This window comes from Gymnoscopelus microlampas (genome assembly GCF_963454915.1).
Source record: "Gymnoscopelus microlampas genome assembly, chromosome: 12".
In the NCBI taxonomy this organism is placed as follows: Eukaryota; Metazoa; Chordata; class Actinopteri; order Myctophiformes; family Myctophidae; genus Gymnoscopelus; species Gymnoscopelus microlampas.
Genome location: NC_139949.1, coordinates 17,508,010 through 17,533,032, shown reverse-complemented (window position 1 = coordinate 17,533,032; position 25,023 = coordinate 17,508,010). Strand labels below are relative to the sequence as shown.

The 25,023-nt window shown below is 40.9% G+C and overlaps 2 protein-coding genes across 6 annotated transcripts; both read left to right on the top strand.

Annotated features, from left to right (window-relative positions):
• On the top strand, window positions 1–1,933 carry LOC311057236 (cilia- and flagella-associated protein 54-like; the record flags this gene model as incomplete). The annotated part of the gene is made up of 3 exons (XM_084074187.1): window positions 1–183; window positions 892–975; window positions 1,808–1,933. The coding sequence occupies 3 exons, from the start codon at window positions 1–3 to the stop codon at window positions 1,931–1,933; spliced, it is 393 nt and encodes a 130-aa protein (XP_083930313.1).
• A 2,652-nt stretch (window positions 1,934–4,585) lies between these two features.
• On the top strand, window positions 4,586–23,872 carry LOC311057544 (dixin-like; the record flags this gene model as incomplete). 5 transcript variants are annotated; one of them, XM_084074529.1, is made up of 21 exons in its annotated part: window positions 4,586–4,791; window positions 6,116–6,245; window positions 10,334–10,459; window positions 11,733–11,964; window positions 12,739–12,840; window positions 14,778–14,860; window positions 15,002–15,108; window positions 15,749–15,832; window positions 16,293–16,346; window positions 16,620–16,670; window positions 17,247–17,351; window positions 17,484–17,537; window positions 18,266–18,337; window positions 18,842–18,901; window positions 19,345–19,398; window positions 19,552–19,701; window positions 20,033–20,099; window positions 20,287–20,383; window positions 20,561–20,669; window positions 20,901–20,980; window positions 21,238–23,872. In XM_084074529.1, exons 1-21 carry the CDS (start codon window positions 4,729–4,731, stop codon window positions 21,245–21,247), a joined length of 1,890 nt encoding a protein of 629 aa, XP_083930655.1. In that variant the 5' UTR covers window positions 4,586–4,728. The 5 variants fall into 5 exon arrangements, with proteins under 5 accessions (XP_083930655.1, XP_083930653.1, XP_083930652.1 ...); XM_084074527.1 differs by having other exon boundaries at window positions 18,830–18,901; window positions 19,555–19,701; XM_084074526.1 differs by having other exon boundaries at window positions 18,830–18,901.
• Between the last annotated feature and the right edge of the window lie 1,151 nt (window positions 23,873–25,023).

Sequence of the window (25,023 nt, the reverse complement as noted above, 5' to 3'; positions counted from 1 at the left end):
ATGGCGCTGTCTGCAGCTGCCACTTTAAGCTGCAGCCCAGATCCTGAAGCCCTGCAGCACAACACGACCCCAGACAAGCCTCTCAGCCCTCACATGGAGGCCAGCGCTTCCCCAGAGAAGCCACTCAGCCCTCACATGCAGCCCAACACGACTCCTGAGAAGCCACTCAGCCCTCACATGCAGGTTGGTACTTTCTGTTGCCTTAAAACAACACTAGGTAGTGGGGGAGGTATTAGCCTCCTCAGTGAGTGTTTAGCTGGAGCAGTTTAGGCTCACCTGAACAGGTCACATCACTAATGGGTGGAATATGTTAACTTTTTTACGGATTTAGGAGAGACTGCATTGCTTTTGTGTTCTAGGAAAGAAGCAGAAAAAGCTATTTAATTCAATTCAGTTGCTTGATTGTGTTAATAATAACAACATATTTTATTTATAGAGCGCTTTTCAAGTACTGAATTGGACTTTACATTCATTTAAAATGATCCTTCGATTCATCCGTAAAATTAATGCATTTTCCTTCCGTATACCGTTGAGGGAATATTGCATATCACATACCAGCAAAGGCAAGACCTGGTGCTCACTGGAGCTCTCCAAGGTGCTAAATGCTATGGTCTTGGCAGGCTTAAGCCCAGAGGAATCCATGGTTTTATATGATATCACAACAAGCCTTAGACAATGTTGGACTGATAGCTTTAAACAAAACAAACCAGTCATTCTCTCTACACTCATTATCCTACTACTCTCTTCTCATTAAGCCTGAGCTTTTCAAAGTGTGTGTGTGTGTGTGTGTGTGTGTGTGTGTGTGTGTGTGTGTGTGTGTGTGTGTGTGTGTGTGTGTGTGTGTGTGTGTGTGTGTGTGTGTGTGTGTGTGTGTGTGTGTTGTCCTTCCAGATGTTGAAGGAGAAGATTCTGATCTGCTGTTTGTCTATCAAGGGTCTTCTGCAACCAGGCTCAAAGTTTGAACCTCTCCCAGAGGTATTTAATATGCCCATAAGTCTATACTGTAGATCAGGGGTATTCAACTAGATTAGGCAGGGGGCCACAACTGTAAAATAACTTGGAGTCGGGGGCCACACAGCGCAAATGCACGCGCGCGCAGCGCGCGTGCATGTGCGCACACAATTTGCGCGCGTGCGCGACGCGCGCGAAATTTTTCGGGTCTAATTCGGGTCTAATTCGGTCTAATTCGGGTCTAATTCGGTTCTATTTGACCAATATAAATCAACCTTTTTTCGGGTCTAATTCGGTCTAATTCGGTTCTATTTAAGGTTCTAAGTTAAGTTCCAATGAAAGATGGCCTTTCAAGAACTAATGAAGGATAAATAATTTGTACTGTTTTAACTTTGATAAAATAAATCAAAGTTAAAATAAATAATAATCATGAAAATAAAAAAATAAAAAAATATATATTTTTGGAATATGGCCAGGGGCCACAAGGAAGCTCCTCGCGGGCCGCACGTGGCCCGCGGGCCGCCAGTTGAATATCTATGCTGTAGATGCACCCACACACGCCCTCACACGTGCATGCAAGCACGCACGTGCATGCAAGCACGCACGTGCACGCGCGCACACACACACACACACACACACACACACACACACACACACACACACACACACACACACACACACACACACACACACACACACACACACACACACACACACACACACTGCTTTAACTGCATTGCTAGACATAGTAGAGTCAAATTTGCACTCAACACTTTTATTGCCTATTTATTTAGGAAATAAAGCAGAGTCAACTGGATCTAATTATGTGTGTATGTGTCTGTGATTTCTATGTCAGGTGCCATTTGACATCACTCTGGAGAACCTTTATGACCTTGAGCGCTGTTTCAACCCAGAGGGTGGGGCCATAGTGGATGGCTCCGCCCTAACAGAGTGGCTACTCTCCGTCCTCACCTGTTCCTGAGCCCCTAATTGGGCAGGGGACTGGTCACTTGATCCAGATATGTTATACATTAAATTGTATTATGCACTTTCAGACGGTTACCTGAATTTTAGCCCGAAAAGCTGTTTGCCTGAAACATATTTTAGTGCACGGATAAACAATCAACAATAAAGAATGAATAAAAACAGACTAAAATACAATGGGAAATCATTTTTCACTTTCTTGTACAATACTGAAACCGTTAGCTAGTTTTAAGGTATTTAAGGAGTGTCAAGAGAATAAATTAAAAGTAACTGATGCATCTTAAGATGTAGGAACGATATGACAATATGGGCTCAAAACTCCCATCTGCAACTACTGTCAAAACTCAAAAGGTATCAAGAGACTAGGATGGAAATGTCAAGCTATCTGTCCATCCATTTCTCGAAAACTACTATCTAGATTGCCATGACCCCTGCACTACTAAGTACATTCATGCTCCCAAAGAATAGCCACTAGTGATGATGTTGGTTAGCCTGGAAAAACCATCCCGTCGTGTGAATTCACATTTCCAAAGAGAATTTAAAATCGAAGGGGTGGATTCTGATGAAACTTCTGAGTGCATTCTTCGTACTCCCCAGAGGACGAACCCCATGGCCTTTCCTGTAGCGTCACCATTAAATACAAATGTCCTCTTGTTAATTTTTTAAAAGGCACTTTTTAATTATGGTACTGTACGTTACACGGTGTGCATGGTGTGCACTTGTTGAATTTTGTATAACATACCGAATTATGTATCAATCCCGTTATTTGAGCATGAAATAAGTAATATACATTTCCGCAGCATGGGGACCCGTTGCCTCGGGGCTCCAAGCAACTGCGTTGCTGGTTCGCTGAAACAGTTTGTAGGCCTATCAAAAACCTGTTTGATGCTCATTGTCACATGACTCCCAAGATCATGTGTAGCGTACCTAATTTGGTGGGGGTTAGGGTTACAACAAACAGTGACATTTTTTGCATTTGTTGTTCCTCCGCCCTATGGGTCCAAGTGATTTATTTTACCTCTGTTGTTTAGGGTCCCCTATGATTCTTTAAAATGTGGGGTCGATTGACGATGCAAATCTAATCGGTATGGACAAAAAAAACGGTAGACTATGATAGGCCTATATATGTTTATCACATGACTCCAGAGATTTGTAGTGGAAGTTTTGGACAAAATCTTTAGGCATATCAACAGTATATCAATAATGATGAGTAGCAGAGTCTATCAACAGTTATCCTAACAAGCATAGCCTAACTACGGTACATGTCAATGTTTGGCAATGTATGTCATTCCGGTAACTGGAAGAGTGGGCACCTGAGAACTCTGGATACCATGTTTATAATTATCTATTTCTTATTTCATTTTATTTTGTATTTACATTTAATGTATAAATTGGGAGCCAAATACAGTACGTATAATCATTTCCTCATGACATTTAAGGCCTACTATTTCTATACAATTGCTACAAATTGCTATAAAATCTGTGGATAGCCAATCATTTTGGGTGTTCAAGGGTAAAGTTCAAGGGTAGATTTAGGTCTGATAGTGATGTATCATGCATGTTCAAATTCAACAATTTAACATTGAGGTGCCCACGATGTTTGGGTATGCACTCAACCTGTATTTATCTGTTGTAGTAGCCCATGTGCAAGACAGGCTGCCATAATTGCGCACACACACACACACACACACACACACACACACACACACACACACACACACACACACACACACACACACACACACACACACACACACACACACACCATCAGAGCAAGATGTTTTTTATATGAAGATGAATGAGTTTATTTCGAACTTTTTTTTTTAAATTCCATTCTAGGACTAGCTATTCCCACTTACTGTGATATAGAATATTTTAAAAATATTTTAATATATTTATATATAAAAATATAGCTATTAAAATACAATACGCTATTTAATATGAATGAATCAATATGTAGAATATAGCATATGTAGAATATAGCATAAGTTGCCAAAAAAGAACATCGTAATGGATGCGACCTGGACCTGTTATCTTGTAGAACAGTCCTTTTTGGGCGAACGACACCGTCGTACTACGGAGATATAGAGGAGGCGTGGACTCTTATTGTGAAGGCTGAGAACTTGCAGCCGGCAGCGTTGCCATGTCCGCTCATTATAAGCGACTTTGCCAAAGTCACTTTGGGCTTGTTTTTCTGTGAAGTTGCTGGTAAATAATAAACATCAAGTGGATGCATGATCTGGGACGTATCATCAGCGTTGTAGCCTGGGATTGCGGGGTTGGTGGTTGTGTTTTTTGGGGGCTTGTTTCTAAAGTGTAGTTGCTTATTTGGGCTTGTTAACTAATGTTGTTTAAACCGTGTTTCTCAAACATTTCCAAGTCAAGAACCCCAAAATGAATATGTATTTGTCTGCGGACCCCCATCTGAAAACATTTTATGCCATACAAGATTTGTGTTGTTAAAATGTTAAATTGTTTACAAGATTAAAAAAAAATGCAGAAAAAAAAAGTTGCATTTTCAAATAGCCGATGTATTATGTTTAAAGGGCGACGGGCTTCTTTTGGGCTTGTTTTCATGGACCTGGTTGCTTGTTTCTCTCTCAAAACCTGGCAACACGGGTCGTAGCCGGAGTAACGGGGCCGCCGCGGCTCAAAGCCCTCGATTGTGTTCGTTTGTTGACATTTTGTTCAAACACAGAAGAGAGCATCCGACCGACCGATGTCCCGGTAGTCCATGAATAAACAACTGCATGTACGAGAGTCGGCGTCCACGGTGGGCTTTCCACTGAAAGGATGATCGCATCGCTGTCTAAAGGGAGTCTGTTGGAGGATGTGCTTCACAGCGGCTTTAACGAGGTAGCGATAACGTGTATTACTAAAGTGTGCTAACGTTATTACCAGCGTTGCCAGATTTTGTGAGAGAAATAAGCAACCAGGTATAGGAAAACTAGACCAAAAGAAGAAACTTTGGCCACTTGAGCACTTTAAAACTATTGCGTTGGCTATTTGAAAATAGCAGATCTATAAACTCACAACGTGGCGTGATGTGACGCATTGTGAGCTTGTAGATCTGCTCTTTTCAGAAACTCTTAATACAATGTGGAATATTTGGAACAAAATGCTCCCAGGCACAAAACATTTTCATGATCATTTTGAGAACCACTGGTTAAATAATAATTAAAAAATTGGAAGCAAGCCTAAATAAGCAAATACTCACAACTACCAATATTTTCAAGCAACTTTGCAGAAAAATATGCCCAAAGTCGCTTATAATAAGCAGACATGGCAACACTGGTTATTACAGTACAGCAAATGACACAATCTCACCTCACAATGTTACATTGGCTTGTTGAGCCATTTGAATAGACAGCTTACAGTGTTTTTATAGTAAAGTAGCCTACACATTCAGGGGTTTAATTACAGCCAACGCTGTTTATAAATTGAGTTAATTGGCAGATACAGATAGTTATTAGAAACAATATTTGAGTCAGTCAGTGTCCCACTCCCACATATTATTTTTCTGACCACCAACCAAGTAAAACAAAAGACAAATCAAAGAAGAAATGGTACATTGTCTAAAATACCTTTACATCCCAAAAGCAATGCAATATGTCTATGCTGCCTTTTGTTTTTCTTTTGCACACATTAAAATAGGGGTCTGTATCATGGTCTGTATTTTTAATCAACCATGACAATGGCCAGTCACGTGACCACACAGTAGGGCCGGTGAGGGTGGAGCGAACCGTGTGAAGCGGACGGATGGGAAGTCTTAATTTGGATCTGTATAGGCTGTAGCAGAACAATAGACTAACCACACAAACCCCCTGCCGTTTACCAACCAACATGACAAACCAATAACCTCAGACCGGGCCGTCATGCACTCATCTGTGCCCCCCCTCCCATTGCTACCCTAATCCCTTTCATTGAAAATGTCTACCCATGCAAATTAATGCTTTAAGCATGTTGTCATCTGTGTGTGTATGTTTGTGTATTTGCTTTACTTGTACTCTTATGAGGAGGATGGAGATGACTACTTGTTGGTCCTCACATCAAGAGGGTCTGTTTTAGGTTGAGGGTGTTAGTTTAATGTTAGGTAGAAGGGATATATAAGTAAGGATAGGAACGGTCACACACCCACAAACCTGTGTGTCTGTGTCTGTGTGTTGTTGAATCATTACAGCAGCAACTGGCGGCCTATGTCTCCTGGGTAAACGCTCAGCTGAGGAGGAAGCCAGGACTGAAACCTGTCTCTGACCTCAGACGTGATCTTCAGGATGGAGTGGTGCTCACACAACTCATTGAGATAGTGGGTTAGTAGTGCACACACACATACACATGTACATGTCACTATACTGAACTGAGTGTTCAGTTAGTCCTAATATAAATGGCCCTGTAAGGATTATGCCGTTGAAATCCAAAAGTTGGAGAACAAGCTGCCTCCTTGCTGCCTTACCCACAGACATTCGTACATGCACAGACAAAGACAAACTAACGTGCACACAGTCATTGCACGCTACGCCATTTCGCAAAGCTTACAACACAGGAAGTTTGGTGGTTTCGGAGCCATGGTTGAGTTTTTCACAATCACTCCAGAGCCACGCTGAAAACTGACAATGTATTTGCAGCCCAATGAAGTAATGCAGAGGCTGTTTGTTTGCAATGATATCATTGCCTTTCTTTGCCAGTCAAATTGAAAGCAACTTATTATACCTGCTTTGTTTACTTAAAATTCCAGAAGTTCAAAAGTCAGAATTAGCATTCAATTCAAATTTGGCAGACTGAGTTGACAAGAGAAAAATATTTGTGTATTTTGTCATAAAGAAATATAGAACAAAGAATCATTTAGAATATGTGATAACTGTATGATAATGTAATGTATACTTTTTCTAAACAATCACTGAGATGTCTTAACATTAGAACAGCAGAGTACCATGTTATTTTCCTAGTACATTGGTTATACTAGCACTAGTCAGCAAAGTACAGGGAAATAAGGTTTAAGCATTAGACACGGTAGGTTTTGTGACTCCTTCAGATTTGAACCAAATGGACCCGTAAGGGTCCATCTGGTTCCATTTGTACACTCTCAGAGTTACAGACCTGTAAGGGTCCATTTGGAACCCTGTCACGGAAACCCTGAGGGTCCCGAGACCCCACTTTGAGAACCACTGAGTTAGTTAGTTTCTCCACATAACCATTCATCCCTTGACTTGTTAATTTAATTTTGACTTGACAAACATGACAGGGCAGGAACCGATAACTTGATTATGGCAAAAGAACATAGTTAACTCAATCAGAATGCTATTGTTCTCATTGCAGCCAGATGTCCCACAGATGCTCTATCCCGTAACACTATAAATGTACTCTAGGGACAATAAAAGAAACACAAATCAGCTAAGTAACAAAATATTTAGACAGTAACAAGAGTGAATGATGCTACTGCACCTGTACACAAGTGACAAAATCCTAAGGTGTTAGACAAGTAAAAAAAAAGTTTTTAAATTTGCTCAGCAACAATGGCAATTTACCTATCACATTTTAAAATATATTATGTGCAAGTGGAAAATGTATCCTTACTATCCTAGTGGTGGCACTAGAGGAAAGGAAACAGTGTCCATTAAAACCTGTGGGGTTCATCAGGATGCCACAAGACCCCTAGTAGTGCCTTATGTGTATTTTCCACAAAAATAAAAGAGCTATCATTAGGTAGAACATTTCCCCCCCATAATTCCTGAGCATGAAAGCCATACATATTTCCGTGGAAGCCATGGAAATATTTCTGAAATTGTACACGAAAGTTTCAGATGTTTATGCACCCATCCCCCTAGTATGACATATGTAAGTACAAAATGCCCATGGTAGTCCAGGGGCCAAGCCAGATTTTGGTACCACCTAAGGTGGCCGTACATTTTTGGTATTTTTGTATTCCTACATGTCTCTAGTTTATATTTTGGTATGATGCATCTTCCAATTCAGTAGCTTAATGACAGTAATCACTCTAAACCGGCTAATGTATCCGGTAGGAGACACAAAGTAGAATCTTTGTGTCGGAAATACACCCGGGCATCAAATTATTGCGACAAAAAACAAAATATATCCATGTATTCAAGGCTTCATGGGGTGTGCAATTGATAGAAAATAAATCATTTTTTGGGTTAACCCCTTTAAGTTTCCCAGGGGGACTCTCTACCCATTCAGCTATGACCACCCTAGACCAAAGGAGGGTCAACTTTTACAAGCTTATGGAAAGCAGTCTTTTTGCAAACACCAAAAATCTGAGAAGTTATCAATTGCACACCCCATGAAGCCTTTAATACATGGATATATTTTGTTTTTTGTCGCAATAATTTGATGCCCGGGTGTATTTCCGGTAGGAGACACAAAGATTCTACTTTGTGTCTCCTACCGGATACATTAGCCGGGAGGTAGTGATAACTACCATTAAGCTACTGAATTGAAAGATGTATCATACCAAAATATAAACTAGAGACATGTATGAATACAAAAATACAAAAACTTTACGGCCACCTCAGGTGGTACCAATTTGTGAAAATATCAGTGTTGGCCTCTGGACTATGGTGTGATTATGGTCAATACAAAGCCCCATCCTCAAAAGAACGGAGAGAATGTTTCGGGGAGGGGGTGCTGTTTTACAGACCCAGGATGTTCAAGCTGTTGTAACATTCATTTGGCCTGTAGTGACGTCATGACCAACAATGACATAGACATGCTTTATTCAAATTAGGACAGTGCTTTTCAAACAATGGTTGAGACCTAAATGTGGGGCATGGGACGTTGTGACAGAGTCACAGACATACTTTGCTGTAACAACTTGTACAATAGCCAAATCTTCCATTACGTTACATTGCACTTATCTTATAGATAGATAGATAGATAGATAGATAGATACCTTTATTGATCTCGCAGGGGAATTTCAGTCGCCCAGAGGCAGTACAGCAGTTAAGAGTTACAGAGTTACAGGAACAGAGTAAGGAATGTACTGTTGTATCCAGCAATACAAAGGCATGAAAAACATTAACAAGCACCATCATTATAGAACAACAATATACGTATACAACTATCCTGCACTATGCAGAACATTTTAACTTAATAAGTTGATGTAACCTTTTGAATGATCTTTAATTTGTTGTTAATCCGCACTACAAGGAACTGATAAACAGCACAGCATCAAATCCAAAGTGCTCCAAACCTATATGAATGACACTTGTCTTGCTGTCCATCTTATGGGCCTACATAAACTATAGCCTAAATTACATAACATCTGACTGTGATTTCTTGTGGCCCGATTTTCTCATTGTTGCAATTTTGGCCAATCCATGTCACTACTGAAATGGGTTAGTCCTTTTAAGTGGATAACTTAGTTGAGTACATGCACATGTTTGAGAGAAACAAAACGTTTGTTGCCTAGGGCATCGTTGCTTTGTTGCCTTGTTGCCTTGTTGCTCTGTTGCTCAGCTGTACCAAGAGTTTGTAGATTTGTGTCATCAGGCAGTGATGTCCCCTCAGTGAAGATAAAGAGAGACAGACAAGTTGGATTGACATCCATTGAATTACAACAGATAGTAAAACTCTTGACAATTTTACAATAGATAGAACGTTTCATACATGCACAGTGTTAAAAGCATTGGACCTAGACGTAATAACTTATTAATAACTGTGATTAATACTCAAAATGTCGAGCAAAGTAATCAGATTATTATCATAATCGGATCACAATCAATTATTATTATGGCTGAATTACCCAAGTGCATATGATATTATTATCTGCTCAGTCAGTTCTCATTTTGTAGGCTTTTTGGCTATTGTCAGAGGCAGAGGTAATTTAGTTAATACATCAGATACAGGCATATGTGTGAAAATGTGGGTTTCTTTCCTATTTCCTGTAGCGTCGATGGTATCCAAGCCCTTGAATTCCTTGTGGCTCCGTTTCCTGGCCAGCGCTGGTCCTTGGCTCTAATCCAGCTCCTTGGATTGTTCAGTGTCAACAAACTTAAAAGACTTATGATAACTTCATGGGAGAGGGGAAAGGGGTTATGTACAATCAGACTTTGCCACGATAGCAATCTCAAAACAGTGGTTTTGTTTGCCCCACTAAGCTGTCCTGTGTTGCATTCCTCTCTCCTAATCATCCCCAGACACCAGCCTCATCAGTCAGGTAACCCAGGTAACCCATGTGACCCTGGTCTGATGAACTAACTAACCACCAAAAGGGAATTTGATTGTGACATATTTAAGTCTACCCTCAAATTGTGATGTTTGTATTGGAATGTAAGAGAGACAATAAAGGTATTATTTCTGTTCCTCAACCAGACAGTAGCTACTTTACTAATTAAAGGTGTGTGTGGATACATAGATTGACAAACGTTCTTCATGTTGACAGCTGGGGAGGTGTTGGAGGGCGTGTATTTGACTCCGAGGAGCAGAGAGGAGAGCAAGGAGAATGTGGAACGAGTGCTGCAGTTCATCTCCTCCAAACACATTCGCATGTCACACATATCTGCAAGAGGTAAAAACGCCTTCTTCCTATTTTTCGCTCTCCTTCTTCCTCAATCTGTCTCCTCTCTCTTTCTCTCACACTGTCACTTTCTCGATTAAGAATCATGGCTTTCTACTGGTATTTGTTTCTGGCAGGTCGTACCATATTAAAGGGATAGTTCACCCCCAAAAAGGCTTTTTTTCTATCGAGCACTCACCCCCTTGAGCCTTGAATTCATGGAGATATTTTTGTTTTTGTCGCATTCCTGAGCCAATCATTTGATGACCAGTTCATCGGTCAATAGGAGACTCAGTTGGAGAGTCTTCTACCGGAGACTCCGGCGGTCATAGAATTATTGGCTTAGGAATGCGACCAAAGCAAAAAAATCTCCTTGAATTCATGGGGTGTGTAATTGATCGAAAATAACACATTTTTGGGTGAACTACCCCTTTTAACGTGTAAAAAAATATGACCTCAGCTTTTTTAAAACGCATGCAAATTGTGCACCCACATCTTGATTATTATTAGAGTGAATAAACAGCCTCTCATTTACCATGGCAGAGCAGAAATGAAGCAGCTCTCATGAGCCGATCAACAACAGCCTTGCACAAGCTAGCAGAGCCACGTGACAGTGGTTGTTGTGCCATTTAAAAACATTGGCTGTAGTTTTCATTTCATCATGGCATTTGCCTGCTCTAGTACAACGTCACCATCGGGCAGAAACCTTGTATCTCCATATTTCAACTTTTTATGTTTTTTCATAAATGAATGCCCTACTACGTTGCACAACTACAGTGTCATTGAAAAGTAGCGAGGGGAAAAAAAAGATCTTCAAGCTCTCAATGCTTTGCGATGTGATGCATTGAGCTTGTAGATCTGCTATTTTTTTGGGGGGAAAAAAGAAGAAAGAATTTTGAAAGTGGCTATGTCTGTCTGTGGGGTTTATGAATATTTAACCAATGAAAAATAGTAACAAGAGCTTGTGAAATAATAACTACAATGAATTATTGGAGGTTAGTTTTTCCATTTCCTGAAAAGTAACAGTTTTGGACATACAAGGTTTCCACCCGACAGCGACGACATGAGAAGAAGAGGTGATTTAGTCTCCTTGTAAAATATGTTCCTCTTCAGTGAATATGTTCCTCTTCAGTGAATTGAAATAAGACCAGGTGAACTGTGATGACCCCTGATTAGGGATTTGGGCCATCGCAGCAGCAAAGGTTTAGATACAAAATGCAAAGTAAAAAATGCTGTTTAAAACATGCTGTGATACCAATATGTATCATGTGTTGTTACTATGCAGACATAGTGGATGGTAATCTGAAAGCTGTGATGAGGATGATCCTGGCACTGGCCGCCCACTTTAAACCATCAGCCAATCACAGGACTGCCGCTGGGAGTGGGAGGAGCTCATCAAGGGGCGTGACCAATCATAATCCTCACTCCACCGTTGCGTTGGTGCAGGGTGCAGCTGCTGCATTGGTGACAGCACGACACGACGCGGCACAACCCACACGCCATACACACCTACGCAGGTATACAAGCATACGTGCATTAATACAAAACTACAGTTTTACAGTTCTACTGTATGAAACTGTAAAATCATTTACAATGTCACTTTTAGCTCTTTTGTTTCTACTGCAGATATGGTTGACATACATTTTTCCTGCACTGACCCCTGCTGGGGAAACATACACACTGCAACAGCCAGCCAAAAACATGATTATATCCTATATGTTGAACTATATAGCACCAGCACACATTAAATGCAGTTCAGAGTGCTCTACAAGCAGCATTGGGACAGATGCAGATGTAACAAATTTGGGATAATAGCGTGGCATCCTTGTGAATCTGGGACGTCATGTGGCCAGTCTGCGATCTTAATCGCCTACGATAGTGGCTGCAACCCGCGACTGACACAGCCCTGGGTAGGCAACCCTTGCCTGGGGGAGATATGTGCTCCAAGGAGCACACTTTTCTGTTTTTTTTATTTTCATGGAAGTGACATGACAGCAGAGATCCATACGGGATCCGTTATTAGACCCTGTCTTTTTTGTTACATATCTGACAGGTCCTGGAAATGTCTTAAAATGTCTTATGTGGCCTTTAATGATGACTCCCATGCAGTAAAATGATCATATCTAAGTCTTAAGTACAGTTTTAGAAAGCTTAAAAGTAGTCGTTTGGTTTGGTGCGCTGAGTTCCTAGTGAGAGACACCGTTACACAAACAAATGTAACTTAACAGTTTGACCTTCTCGATGAATCCATAGCATTATCTCTTGTTGTTGTTGATGTATCTTCCCTGCAGTGGATGGAGGGTGGATGAAGAAGGTAGTGTGTGTGTGCGTGCACTGGTTGAACAGTACGAGAAAAAGCCTCCAGAGGAGACGGACAGCACTCAGCCAAGCAGGTAACCCTCCACACACTCTACTTTGTCACTTGACCCTGTTGACATGTACCGCTCCACAATTCATTTATTTTTTCCAGTGAAAAAGGTGTTGCATAGCGCTTATAAACACTGTGTGTGTGTGTGTGTGTGTGTGTGTGTGTGTGTGTGTGTGTGTGTGTGTGTGTGTATTTATATTTATTTCTGTTCATCGCTCCCTGCCTGAGGGAGCATGTGACCTAAGCCCCTCAGCAACTGTGTGTGTGCGTGTGTGCGTGTGTGTGTGTGTGTGTGTGTGTGCGTGTGTGCGCGCGTGTGTGTGCGCGTGTTCTTGTGTGCCTGCGGCAGTTGACAGTGTTTGATCATCAGACTTCAGGGCACTATAAAAAGTATCTTAGACGGGGGTGATAGAGGAGAGGAATAATTGCTCTTTTTAGTTCATCAATCACATGGTCTGGTTAGTGGTTTCAAATGTTCTCCTAGGATCTGTTTGTGTGCGCGTGAACATATCTCTGAGATCCGTGTAAGCACCTCTCCATGCTGTAAATAACATCTGTGTGCCTTTCCATGTAACATACACAATAGATGTACTGTATGTACGTTCATTGCAGACCTCCGAGAGACACATTACTGTACCTGGAAAACGCAGCAAGAGATGCTTCTACAGTATATGGTGGGGGGGTGATCTGCTGCTGTGGTTGTCATGGAGATAACTGTGTAGCTAGAGGTGTGCTAGAGGGGTGGGGTGAGTCATGAGTCATAAGCTTGTTCAGATGCTGACTAAAGATACACATGCAGGCTTACGATTTGACTGTCAGAGAACATACTAATTGGGTCGACTTTGAGCCACGATGGGGGGGAATCAATTCAAATGGTAAGGTGTGTGTGTGTGTGTGTGTGTGTGTGTGTGTGTGTGTGTGTGTGTGTGTGTGTGTGTGTGTGTGTGTGTGTGTGTGTGTGTGTGTGTGTGTGTGTGTGTGTGTGTGTGTGTGTGTGTGTGTGTGTGTGTGGTGTGTGTGTCCTGACAGAGAATGATTGAGGAAGATGTGGAGAATGTTGTGCATACATTTTACTGGTCCTTACAAGTAGCTGTTTCATTTGACAACATCAGGAGATACTGTAGATTCCGGGTTTGGTGAAGTTTAGCGCAAGGGTTAAGGAATGTAGCAGTGGTTAGGGGTGTTGGAGAATTCAGTCAAGGGAAATCAGTGGTAAGGTCTTCAATATAGTAGTCCTTTAGTCATTCAAATCTGTTTGGCACTAGCTGATGCATAATTTATATTCCGCTTTACGATGGTGTTGCACACTGAATATAACAGATCTACAATCTCACAACACGTCACATTGTGACGCGTTGTGAGCTTGTAGATCGGCTATTTTCGGCAAGTGACACTGTCTTAGAAGACAGACGTTGTTATCTTTGCGTCTGCACTTATTATTCTTTTGACTATTTGGACAGATGCTATGCTGCCGATGCCTACCATAAATGTTAAACAACTGTGCATAATATACTGTATGCATGTTAATGCTTTTGCTTTTATGGTAGCTGAACTGGGAATGAGATAATGTCATTCATTGACATTCATTCACTGTGTATCCCATAACACTACACTTTGTAAAGCCATAGGCCGACATGCCAAGCAAGGTTCTCCTTCAGGGTTGTGTTGCAGACACCATTCTCAACTTAGAAGTAATAAAAAAAAGTAAACATGTTTGCTTTTTGGTTATTGATTTTTTTTGTCTCAAATCTAAATATCTGGCCAGAAATGAATCAGTTGCCTACTTTAGAACCGGTGCCTGTACGTCTTTGAGCCTCCCGCGGATTTAACCCATTAAGACTAGGAACGCATCTGTGTCATTTTTAGATTTGAGCTAAAAAGCATTATTTTACATTATTTTTTTCGGCCTCAGGCCTTAATGCGTTGAGGTAATTAAACAGCATATTCTTTTCCCTCTCTAAGCCTCAGTTCCGCTAGCCCTCTAGACTCTCCCAGAGTGCCCCCTAGCAGCCATTCAGAGGACACACTTCAGGACGACAGGAGCAGTGAGTTCAGACTAATCACAAGACACCAATTCATTCAAAGATTGCAGTTTCATTGTTTAACACACCTAATACTGTCTGTTTCTGTGTGTGTGTGTGTGTGTGTGTGTGTGTGTGTGTGTGTGTGTGCGTGTGCGTGCGCAGTTGAGTCAGCTACTCATATTGTAGTGAAGACTGTGTGGGAGGACTCTGTCAGTGAAAGTTTGGAGAGAGAGATGCTGGAGACTCGCAAAATGGTGTCTGCTTTACAGGTACAAACAGACTGTCGTTTACACCGGTAATTCTCTCATCATCAGTGTTGTTAATTTAACTCTGAGAGTGTGTACAAATGGAACCAAATGGACTATTTAAGCATAGTTTAAGACCTATGATTCACTTTTATCCAATTTTATCACATGGCAAACCAACATTTTGGGGATTCTTTTGCAAGTGTTTGCAAGTTGCAACAGTGTTGTATACAGTATATGATGGGCCCTAAATAAATAAATAGATACATGTATACACCCACCCACACACACATTATTTAGGGTCTGTCTGTCCACACAGTGTTATTACTGTTATTCCTCTTGTGACCACTAGGGTGGGGCTCTACTTTCTGACCTGTAAAGAGTTATAATTGCACACACACACACACAGACATACACACACAGATTATCAGATAAGGTACTGCTTTGAGAGGTCACGCAGAATGGAGTTATCTGAACGCAAGACGCCTCCCTCCAAAGTACAAGCTTGTGTTAAACGTGTGTGTGTGTGTGTGTGTGTGTGTGTGTGTGTGTGTGTGTGTGTGTGTGTGTGTGTGTGTGTGTGTGTGTGTGTGTGTGTGTGTGTGTGTGTGTGTGTGTGTGTGTGTGTGTGTGTGTGTGTGTGTGGCGCGTGCGTGTTCCCAAGGCTTTGCTGCTGAACGGTTCATTGCCTGAGGACGAGCAGGAGGTGTCTGAGAGTTTGGAAGGAGACGATTCTCAACAGCAACTGGTAGTGATATTGTCTGTTTTTCTGTGTCTTCTATTTCCATGTTGTTTCTCTCTTCTTTCTGTTGTTGGATTCTTTCTCTACCTGCTCTCTCTCTCTCTCTCTCTCTCTCTCTCTCCTCTCATTCTGTTTCGCTAGCTCTTTTGTATGGCGTGCAGATCAAATTTCTTTGTGTGTGTGCTGGCGCACTTGTACACTCACGTGCTTATGTGTGGGTGCACACACACACACACACACACACACACACACACACACACACACACACACACACACACACACACACACACACACACACACACACACACACACACACACACACACACACACACTCACACACAATGGTACACAGGTATCTGTTTTCCTTCTTCTTATATTCCGTCAATCCAGAGTGGTTCTCACACACAAACACACACAAGCCTTTTATTCCTCTCTCTCTCTCTCTTTCCTCTCTCTCTCTTTGCAGGTGATAACTCGCAGTCGTTTGGATCAGAGTATGGATGAAGCTCAGGAATTTAAGGTAAGAAGCTTTGTTTTTCAAGTGGTTTTGTATTTTTGTTCTTTTGCAAATGTTGCTGTCAGTGTTCATTATTTATTATGGGGACGTTGTGTACCTACTCAAATATATTGTTTTAAGCTCATATTAACAATTAAATGTACTTTTTTTAAATATTGTGTTCAGTTAGTGGAAGAAGTTGCAGTTAATTTCTCATTTCCGTATGAGTTCATTAGCCTTAAGGACACAGTGTGATAAATATTTAACTTGTGGTGCATTGTCTGCTGTCAACTATAGCGGGAACTGCTACGCTGTAAGCAGGAGCTGAGAAACATGCAGGGTGTAAAGGTAAGTGTCTCTCTCACACACGCACGTACACACACACACACACACACACACACACACACACACACACACACACACACACACACACACACACACACACACACACACACACACACACACACACACACACACACATTTAAAATATAAGTATCTTCTTCAAAAAAGCTACTTTTGTACTTTAATTGGAAAACATAACATTTATTATTTAGTCACAAGCTCTTGTTAATACTTTCCATTGGTTACATTTTTATAAAACCCACAGACTGACTTAAACACTTTCTGTCTGGCATACCTGTTTTAGACATTATTGTATTGTAGGTGAATATTTTAAAATTCCATTTAAAAAATATTCACGATGCGATGCGTTGTGGGCTTGTAGATCAGCTATTTTCACCACTTTTGCAGAAAACTGTCATATGATAAAGTGTAAAGTAGGGCATTAATTTATGTAAATAAAGCACACGCAAAAAGATAAAATATGGAAATGCAAAGTTTCTGCCCTACAGCGAATATATTCCAGCAGTCTTTCCACCTCTGGTATTGAGGGACGTATGTGTTTGTCTGTGTGTCTTTGTGCAGGAGGCTCAGCACCAGAGACTGTGTGTCCAGGAGACGTCCATCCTGCAGCTGAAGCAGGAGCTGCTCAGAGCCGGCATGGCCAAGGACGAGCTCAACAACCAGAATGTACAGCATTCAAACTAAACAGAGACAGTAAAACATGGTCCACACTCGGACTACACATCATGTTTAGTTTGACACATGTTTTAAATAGACGCTGTACAGTCTTCAATGAGCTGATGTTATTTGTTCTTGTAGGCAGAGCTGCTGTGGAAACTGGAGGAGTGTAACAGGCTGTGGAGTGAATGCAAGGTGTGTTACCCTGTAAAGCAAGCGTCGGAAAGTGTCATTGACTTATTCTGGAATTTTGTGCTCAACTGCAGTTTTGAGACTACTGTTGCATACTATTGCGTCTTGTCTGTTGACCATATTCCCACGGCAGCCATTTTGCTTTTACTTCATAGTCAGAGTAGCTCTTACTGACATAAGAGCAAAATGACTGCTGTGCGAATAGGTTCAATAGTTATTGTAGTGGTTGAGGACCTCCGTCTTCCTACAGGATCTAAGCGTAGTTCAGCCATTCAGGGTACATGTGTAACCTGACTCGATTGGCCTAAGATCAGTTCCCGTGAGAGCCCCTTCTCTTGTGTCACCCTATTTTTCTTTACTTACTGTTTGTTGTCTTACAATACAAAACTACAACAGCGGGGAGTGGACTGCCCACTCTCCTCAACAGCATGAATAGCAAATACTTGCATATTTCATACTGAAGCCCCAAACATAAAGTCCAATGCACTTAAGCCAAGTTTAGAAGGAAAAGCTTTTGGTGCTCAACAGTATTATATATTGTAAGCAAAACTTCTTACCTGGGCCAGTATTCAAGCAAAACCTGTTATCTGGGCACTTTAAATAGACTACCTGAAGTAAAAGACTGGATCACAGGCTTAATGCGTGCTCCAGTGTTTTACTTATATTTCATACTGACTCATGCTAAATGGCTGCTGTGTCTACTATCTCTTTCCTGATTGGTTGAGTTGCAGAAGGAGGTGGCGCAGAAGGAAAGGCTGGTGCAGCAACACAAACACAAACTAGAAGAAAGCCAACAGCAGAAGGTATGTAATATTACTGAACCTTTTCCAACGTCCACATTCATTGAAATGAACCACCATATGAGTGAAGAATTCAGAATATGGGAAGGAAAACATTGAAATCCCTGATGAAAGTTTTATTAAAATGTAAAAAGCTAACACGCTGCCCATTTTATGTAGGCTTTAACACTTGCTTGCAATCGACATAGAAATCCCTAATTCTGCAACTAATTCTCATTCATCAGTAAATAATATCTTTAGTGCTGAATAGGGTAAATTAGATAGATTTCAAATTCAAGAAGCACTGCGGCAAAGGTAATACAAGGGTACAAGTTTACAATTTGGAAGGATTCAGTTATCACTCAGTCACTGCACATCTCTACTATACATGCTCTGAGTTTATACAGTCGTGAAATGTAAGTCTTTACATGTCATGTATTGAGAAACGGATCATATCAATCTAAGGCGAGGTCAAGTGTTTATGTGTTTATGGATGGTTATCTGTCTCTTCGGCAGAATGAATTGCAGAGAGATTTGGATCAGAAAACCCTGATGCTGAAGGAACTAATGGGACGTGATCTACATCAGGTCATTATCATTCTTCTGTATTGAATTAAGGCTCAAATAAGTGATTTCTGTCCATGAATGTAAAATCTTTTGATATCTTCAGTACTTCTCAATCCATTATTATACATTAATTGATTCAATGTTATCATCACAATATTGTTTATATAAGCCAGCATGTCTGTGAAAACACTTTATCAGTTATGGCTTTAAGTGCAGCTTGCTGACTGCGTGCGTGTGTGTGTGGGGGTTTGTGTGTGTGTGTGTGTGTGTGTGTGTGTGTGTGTGTGTGTGTGTGTGTGTGTGTGTGTGTGTGTGTGTGTGTGTGTGTGTGTGTGTGTGTGTGTGTGTGTGTGTGTGTGTGTGTGTGTGTGTGTGTGTGTGTGTGTGTTTGTGCCTGTGTGCATGTGTGTGTGTGCGTGTACTGACTGTATAATCCCATTGACATGTTCGCTGTGTATTCGCAGATTTCTACCAATGCTGATAGCAATGGATATCCTCCTGTTCCGTCTGGGTCAGGGGTAAGTCGGCCACGGTATCTTATCTAAAGTCTGTGCATGTATACTGTCTTTGCTAGCTAGAAGCAGCTACTGTGGCAGCTGTTAGGGCTTTCAGCAAGCAGACTGACTGATTTTCCCCCATTATGATAACCCTCATACATTATGTTCTGTTAGCAGGCAGAGGAGCTGCAGTTGGTCAGAGACGCACTGAGGAGTCTAAGGAACAACTTCAGAGAACACGACCCTCAGCAACACACTCTGGATACCCTTGAGCAAGGCATCGCATCGCTCATGGACCGACTGCATGTTGTACATACACATCGGGTACAAGAGCAAACACACACACACACACACACACACACACACACACACACACACACACACACACACACACACACACACACACACACACACACACACACACACACACACACACACACACACACACACACACACACACACACACACACACACACACACACAAATGCTCTAAGAGCAACACTTATCCTAATAACACTGTTAGTAAAATTAACCCAGTATTATTGCAATATTCTTGTCATAGGTTAATGCCATTGTAAACCATATAAAGTAAAAAAAAAAAGAGTGGACAAAGCTTGTGTTGATTTTGCATGTATGTCCTTTTGCTTTACTGCAGGGGGGAAGAGGGAAATCCCCACGGCGTAAAGCTGTACACACAGACCCTGATGCCTGGCCTTGCACAAGTAAGACTCTTCCTTTGTGTGTATTTGTCCCCACACACACACACACACACACACACACACACACACACACACACACACACACACACACACACACACACACACACACACACACACACACACACACACACACACACACACTCTCCGAGTGGTTTCACTGTCTTTTGCCTGTCGTATGTTTTCATCACAGAGAACTGCCATTCACAGCCAAGTGCTCCTTCCTCCACTAAAATACTGTATTTCACGGGACAGTCACCAACACCCTCCATGATCAACATTCCCAAGAGGTCAGTATGTGTGCAGGTGCTAGCACGTGTGGTTGGGTGGCTACCAATGTCTATTTGAAAAAAAAAGAAAGGTCTTTGTAGTATTGTTTTATTAACACCACATAAGATTTTGGAAATTGCTCTTATGTCACGTTGTGCCATGTTACGTTCCATTACGTCACGTTATATGTCATTCAGGCTGGGTGAGGTGACTCTGAAGGATGTGAAGGCAGCTGTTGATCGACAGGGGAACTACAGGTACCACTTCAAAGCCCTGGACCCCGAGTTTGGCACTGTGAAAGAAGAGGTAAGAGGAGCCCATGCCACCGTGTGGTCCTTACATCAAGACTAATTATGTCTGTTAATAAATGGGGTCTGATTAATTCATAATACGTGAGGGATAATGTGCAAAGAGGCAGTCATTATTGGAAAATAAATCCCAACAGGGTGAAGCAGAACCTGCATGAAGTAAACTATATGCAATAATATGGTAGAATAGTTCTACTTTTGCAGAGTTTAACATTGTGCCTTTGGGCAGGTTTTCTTGGACGGGGCCATTGTTCCTGGCTGGGAAGGGAAGATTGTTGCCTGGGTGGAGGAAGACCATGGAGAGGAAAGGTGAAAAAATGATGTAGCCTAGCCATCTGTCACCTACTCTCACACATACATTTACATATACATATGATACAATATGATTGTGCTGTAATTTATTTTGTAAATATACTGTATGTCTTCATTATACTAAACTAATGGCCACCACCACATTTATCAATGACTCTTCTTTCTGTGTTTTCTTTGTTTCCTCCCTGCATTTTATCACTTAATCATCAATCAATCTAAACTTAACAGCTACTCTTGATCCCCTTCGCCCTCAGACCAGTATAAGTTGAAGCTGGGACACAATGGCATCCAAACTGTTGTTGGCTGCTGGTTTCAATGGGGCCAGAGACTCAAAAAGGGCTGACTACTCAGAAAGAGCTACATGGATGAGTGGACGAGAGACCCTGGGAGTCGACGGAGTTCACCAGCGAGTAGTAAACCGCAGTTGGCCCCACTCCACCTTGCTGTGCGCAGATATGGAGACACTGTAAGCCCAGTGCCTTATCACCCAAACGCTTTCTAGATGTTTGTTTATGAATGTAATCCTTTAGGAAACAGCAAGATGCTCTGACAGGGTTTTTGCGAACAGAGCAACTGTAGTGGTGAAATAGTTTGTGCTGACCGATATAGCAAAATGTGTGGTCCCGGTGTATATATCCATTGGATAACCCCTGTCCAATAGGTAGCCAGAAGTTGGTTGTTGTCCTCGTTCCCTCATGTCACGACTCTAGTCAGTGACGAACATTTCCACACAGGCCGCAGATTGATTGCATACAAAACCAATTGTGTTTACATATTACAGAAAATCACTTTAAGGTGATCATATTGGGGTGACTTGTGCTTTTGTACACCTGGGGAGGTGTGGATAAGTCAGGTAATCTCAAATAACAATATTATTATTTATTTCCTCCCTAGATGGCAAGGAGGATCATGTTCTTCCTGTCAACCTACTGTAGTTACATGACAGCTGCAGGCATACAGCATGTTATCTAAATAATTCCCCTATGGTTGGGAATAATCAGAGTGGTTGCCATAAGGTTATAACAAAGGTATTACCTGTCGTAGCCTATGATTTAATGAAACTGTTGTCATAAGTATGGGCCATTTAGAGGTGTTTACCTGTCTGCTCAGAGCACAAGGAATCTCCCTAACCTTTCTGTAGCCCTGTGGCTAGGGACTACTAGCAGTTACTGAACCGGATATTAAACAATAATTTGCTGTCCATTATGCACAATCTACTGTCCACAGTACAATTTAGAGTGTTGTTGCCTCTGTCAGGTGCACAGTATTGATTGAAGAGGATCAGTATAAAAGTAAAATACAAACCAGTATCAGATGAGATGGAGCCTGTAAAATAGAGTGGGTGTATCTCTACTGGCCAGAGAGTTATAAAGCCTGTGTGACCGTGAAAAGGCCTAACCGAAAAAACATACATGGCTATTCTACGCCTGTCTGCTCATGTCCTTTCACCTCTTTCTTAAACCTGTTATATGTTCCACCACCTTTGGCCATCCTTTCTTAACTGCTGACAGTGTTTACTGGACAGATTCGGTCCGGCTTTTCCTCCTCACGTATTACATTTTGTTTAAGCCCATATGGCTGCAATAACAAAAAGAGTTACGCTGATTGGATGTGTGTGCTAAAAGCCACATGCTGGCTGTATTTCAGATATGTGGTAGTGATTCCAAACGATAACAAATGGTTAATGCTTAAAATTGTCCTAATTCGAAAAACAGTCTATAGTTCACAGAGAGAAGTTGATATAGTAAACGTGGTACATATCACTGGAAACTGACCTGTTCAGGCCTGTTTGTATTTCAGCCAATGGCACAGGTGAACAAAAAAGGAATCCAGTTCAATGTGAGCGGCTGTGAAATGTCCCCCGAAACCAAACTGTGTACTTTGTTCTATGACTGCGTTACTCACCGAACACTCAGTTCTTTTCAGTGAGCATAGTGGTCATAGGACAAAGTGTAAATTAGAATTTAACATGTTAAGTTCGAATACATGCACACACTCACTGACTTGCTAACCACTATGTCACATCCACACATACAAACTAACACAAGTCTTTCACACTGAGGTGCTATTGTTGGATGTTATCGACTGAAGTTCTGCTGTTCTTGTAGAGATATTTAAGATGTGGACTGTTTGATGCCTTTTAGATTTTTTTTTTTTTTTTTTTAAGAGAAAATTTGCTTTTATTTAGTGCATTCAACCAGCATCTTGTGAAGCAAGAGTGCATCTGCACAGGTTTAATGTGAAAGGGATTTATTACTGTGGATATCCGTTTGAAACCAGAGATTTAAACGAGCTGTAGGGGCCCTCATTTTTAAAGGATTCCTACATTAAGCATGTTGTGTCCATCATCCGATCAACAGATTGTAATTATTTTTCTCCAGTTGGCACTATCCAAACTACTATATTTTATGCAAAGTCTAGATGCTATGGCTGATGTTTTCTCAGTTTTTAAAATCATATTCTTTAAATTGGTTGTGTCGTGTGCTACAATTTGGGGTTAAATCAAAATTTCCACAACTATTTTCGGGAATAGTGGTGGAGTCAAGCACTGCCAGACCCTGCTTTTGTTTGAGGCACACAGGACTGAAGTTTGATACCAGATGATCTAATCCAGTACAGAACAATTTGGGGTTCAAATATTTGCCTTTACTCTGTCTTGTATAAATAAACATAACAGAGAAATTAGCATACATAGATGCCATAATTGCCTATAAGATTTTACATTTTGCGAGTGAGATGGTTATTTCTATATGCTGTTGTCTTTGTTGACCACAATTTGTATATAAATGTACTGTATATACTAGTTATTGCCTAACACAGTGTTCACATGGTGTTCATTGAATGTTGGTAATGGTAAGCCTTTGATATTGTAAAATAAAACATTTTGTTTTAAATGAAAACTCAAATAGTGTCTTGTGTTTTGACACCACTACAAAGAGAAGAAAGTCTGAGACAAACCCAGTGTGTTGGTGTTCAGGAGCTAAAAAGGGGCAGGGGCTAAAACAAATAATCCTTCCCTTTTAGGCTCTGTGCCCCCTTTGAAAGATATTTCCAAATGATTTAGTTATTTTTCTATTATATTTCCAAAGCACCTCTTACCTTACCACTACAGTATACTTGTAATTAATTACGTTTTTTTGTGTTATGGTTATTATTACTGATACATTGATACATTTCTACTACAATGTTGAGGAACCGAAACTACAATTGTGTGTACTGAATATGCAACAAAACAAAACACTTTAATATACATCCTTACATTTAGAGCTTCAATTTACAGAGTAGGTCACCATTGAAAATTAATAATCATACCATAATCATACCTGTGGCTACCTCCAGGAATAACGACCCACTGAATGTTTGGTTGTTAATAGCACAATCATAATTATGTCACAGACCCCTTTTCAAATGATTAATAAGAAAAGATTTTGTTTGAAATTTAATTTAATAAATTGTCATGAGAAAGAGATTAAACTCATTAAAGAGATATTTCACTTTCCCCCAAAAAATGGGTCATTTTGTCGTCTACTCAGGCTTTTGCTAGTTATTTAGTGTGAATAGCTGAATTAGTATGAATAGCTTTCTACAAAGCAGACAGCAATTAGACAGACTTTTGCTGCCATCGTGTGGTTCATCGTATGGTTGCAAAAATTGACACAGCCCGGCTGTTTTCTTTTACGACGTTTTACAACAATGGGTGGAAATGGGTTGCCAGTTTGAACCTTCCCACCTACCGTTTACCGGTTTTTATTTTATTTTATTCAATACATTGCAGAATCCTCTTATTTTCAGTCGGTTTGTGGTTAATATGTCAGTTTAAACATTACATTTGGCAAGAATCATGATGGGCCTGAATCATAGAGTTAAAAATAAGGCCCACGGCCATCCGTCTCACTCTCGCTTTAGCCTGGGATCATTATTTTCGGGTTTCTGATCCGGTCAGAACGGAAATAACTTTACGTCATCAGGTGGCTGTAGTTTCAAATGTGTTTAGTTTGGTATAATCGTTTGGTTTATTTTGATATAATAATCGTTTGGCA